At 41.9% G+C, this 2,745-nt stretch overlaps 1 protein-coding gene across 1 annotated transcript in view; it reads right to left on the bottom strand.

The window, feature by feature from the left end:
* Window positions 1-2,535, bottom strand: part of UTP23 (UTP23, small subunit processome component) — a 6,522-nt gene extending 3,987 nt beyond the window's left edge. The window contains exons 1-2 of the mRNA XM_009277247.1: window positions 2,430-2,535; window positions 21-202 (exon numbers count right to left, since the gene is read on the bottom strand). Coding sequence (XP_009275522.1) covers window positions 21-202; window positions 2,430-2,535 — 288 coding nt within the window. The remainder of the gene's footprint in view (window positions 1-20; window positions 203-2,429) is intronic.
* Between the last annotated feature and the right edge of the window lie 210 nt (window positions 2,536-2,745).

The raw sequence follows: 2,745 nt of genomic DNA, 5'->3' as shown, positions 1-2,745 counted from the left end.
GGGGTCTGGGGCTTGGGCACCAAGCCGGCCGGCGCGGCCGCCTCCCCCGCTTGGCGAGGCCTGCGGTTACGGTCTGCTTGGCTCCCTTGTGCCTCGTCGGCCAGGCTGGCGTGCGCCGCGGCTGGGGCCGTGCGGTGCCTCCGGTGCGTGACCGGGGGAGGGTGCGAGAGGCCTGCGAGGGGTCCTGCTGGCTCATCTAGTGCTTCACACCGATTACCCGAAAACTAGTTCATTACCCCGCGTTTTGTGGTGCTGTGCTAGCTCCTGCCATTTGCCAGGATCAGAAATACACAAGATAGTTCTTTTTCCTAACTCGGTACAATGATTAAATCGCAATTACTGTCCCAGAGGCTTCGTCGTCGGAGTTACTCATCCGTCGGCACACTTCCCTTAAGGCTTATTCATTGCCTGCTTTTATTGTTTGCTTGTATTAGGTACATCAGCTTACGCTCTATATGCACAAAATTCAAAATTAATTAAAGTTGAAAAGCATATATTCTACATTTTAATGACATTTTTTTCCATGACAAATAGAAAATTTAATTTCACTGTAGTCTGGGGAAATAGCTGTCATTCAGAAAATTAGATTGCACAAACTCCTCCCTCTTCATCAGAAAGCCGGAGCATGCCAGACATCTGGCAGTTAAGAAACTGAACTTAATGCCTGTATTTTAGGCAGGCAAAGGGATGTGATACCTTAACACCATCAAAATGATAATTGGAGACATCTGTCTCACTGTGCAGGTACAACGGCAGACATCTTTCTGCAAGCAAAATTTGCAGCTACCTGGCAGTTAGCTCACTGTAATCAGTCAGACTGCTCTAAGGTCATTTAAGCAAATACCCACCTGTCATACTGGTGTTTTTGCTACCAAATAGACACGGGAAACATCTGCTTCCAAGCAGGTGAGTCAGTGTTAAGAGAAACTGAATAATAATGCATTTGATTACTATTCTAGAAATTGAAATGTTTAAACGGGAAGATATTTTAAAGTGGCTACAGGATGACAAGTGGGAAGAACACGTGATTAGGAGTATTTTCCATGGGATATGACTGTGCTGTTGACAGTATTTTTCTGTCATTAAATCCTTCTTTCCAGCTGTCTTCAGGGCACAGTTGCGCGTGCTCATGAGTATCATGGACATACAAGGATACATGCCTTATTCTATGAGCTAAGTGGTAAGTTGAATTCATTGGTCTTTATTAAACTTCAGTCCTGTGGCTGACGTATTCCCATAGTGGCGTGGTGTCTCAGTTACTCTATCTAACTTCATAGTTTAATTATTAAAAAAATTAGACAAAAACACTCAGCAAGACTCCAAAGTAAAACCTTATTAGATGATTTTTTTCTTTTTCTTTTTCAAAATAAACTGCCCAAAGACAGGCAGTTATTCCTTCTTAAGAACACTTTGCCAGCACGTCTCGCAGTGGAACTGTCAGCTAGAATGTGGAATCTGCAATTGCTATTGCAGAATGGAGATAAAAAGGACAAACAAGTAAATGAGAGCTTGAACTAGTCATCATTTTGAACTAAATGCAAAGTAAGATATAATCCCGAGTAGGGCATTAAATACCATTGTGATGAGATACTCCTTCACTGTTCATTTGGTAAATAGTGTCATCACAGATAAGTTGTAATGCAATTGGTATGGTAAAATATGTTCAGAAGGCTGGCTAGCAGGCAAAACAACAGCACAGATTTCTCCTTCATTGTGCAGAAGATAGCATTAATTGTATGATAAGCTACTTGCAGTACCATTCTGTAAATTGTATTTCACTTCTATGCAATTCTTTTACAGTTTCTTTTTAATAAATTTTAAATGTTAAAAGTAATGTCTGTAAGAATACTATAGCAGTGCAGAGAAGTAGAATTTTTTCAACATTTTCTTTGATGTTTTGACAGTATTTTACATATAATATTTACCATTTTCCTTTTAAGTTCAATTATTTTACTATTCCCATGAGCAATGTGTAGAGTGGATTTTTTTAAATTAAGCCTAAGGATCTTACGGAGACTGCTGAATCCAGTGGTCTCTGGGACTGGGGGGGTTGCTGCTCCTGGCTGCTGAAGCCCACCCATGTACACTCTTTGGACCTGGGAGGGGTCTTAGGCTCACATGTATCCCGGGCGAGTGTATGCACGCACGCACACACACACAGAGAACATATATAATGTAAGTACAGACAGTGAAGTGGACCACTGCCTGCTCACATGTGAGCCCCCCTCCTCTGCATCTTCCTACATGTCCCCCTGGATCCACCCTGATCCTTCCTTTCCCTGCCTTTGGCCAGTTCTGTGAACATCCCATAGCAAGTTTTGCATAATCCCACAAGCCCCTGCTGATATCCCATAAAAAGTTTTGCACGGTCCCATACACCCTCTCAAGTATGTTGTAAAACTCATGATAATCATGTTTCCCCATCTTACCAGTGACAAAGCTCAGGTTGATCGTCTTCAGGGTGGCTTCCTCGGTAGCTCCTTTAATGGCCTGAAGAGTTCTGCTCTTCACTGTTGTCTTGGCTACATTGCTCATTCGGCAATTTTTGTGTGTCTGTGTGTGTTTAATTTATCACTTTCCTTCTTATTTCTTACTTCAGTTATACTGAATAATCCTTAACCAGATGACTTAATGAACCAAATGCTCTCACATTCCACATACTCTTACAGAAACTATCTGTAGCACAGCAAAGCTTGTCATAAAGCTCAGAGGAAGATAACTTTTTGAAATTACTTGCTATTATAT

This window comes from Aptenodytes forsteri, unplaced genomic scaffold, assembly GCF_000699145.1.
Source record: "Aptenodytes forsteri isolate BGI_AS27 unplaced genomic scaffold, ASM69914v1 Scaffold49, whole genome shotgun sequence".
NCBI lineage: Eukaryota > Metazoa > Chordata > Aves > Sphenisciformes > Spheniscidae > Aptenodytes > Aptenodytes forsteri.
This window is presented reverse-complemented; position numbering and strand designations above follow the sequence as displayed.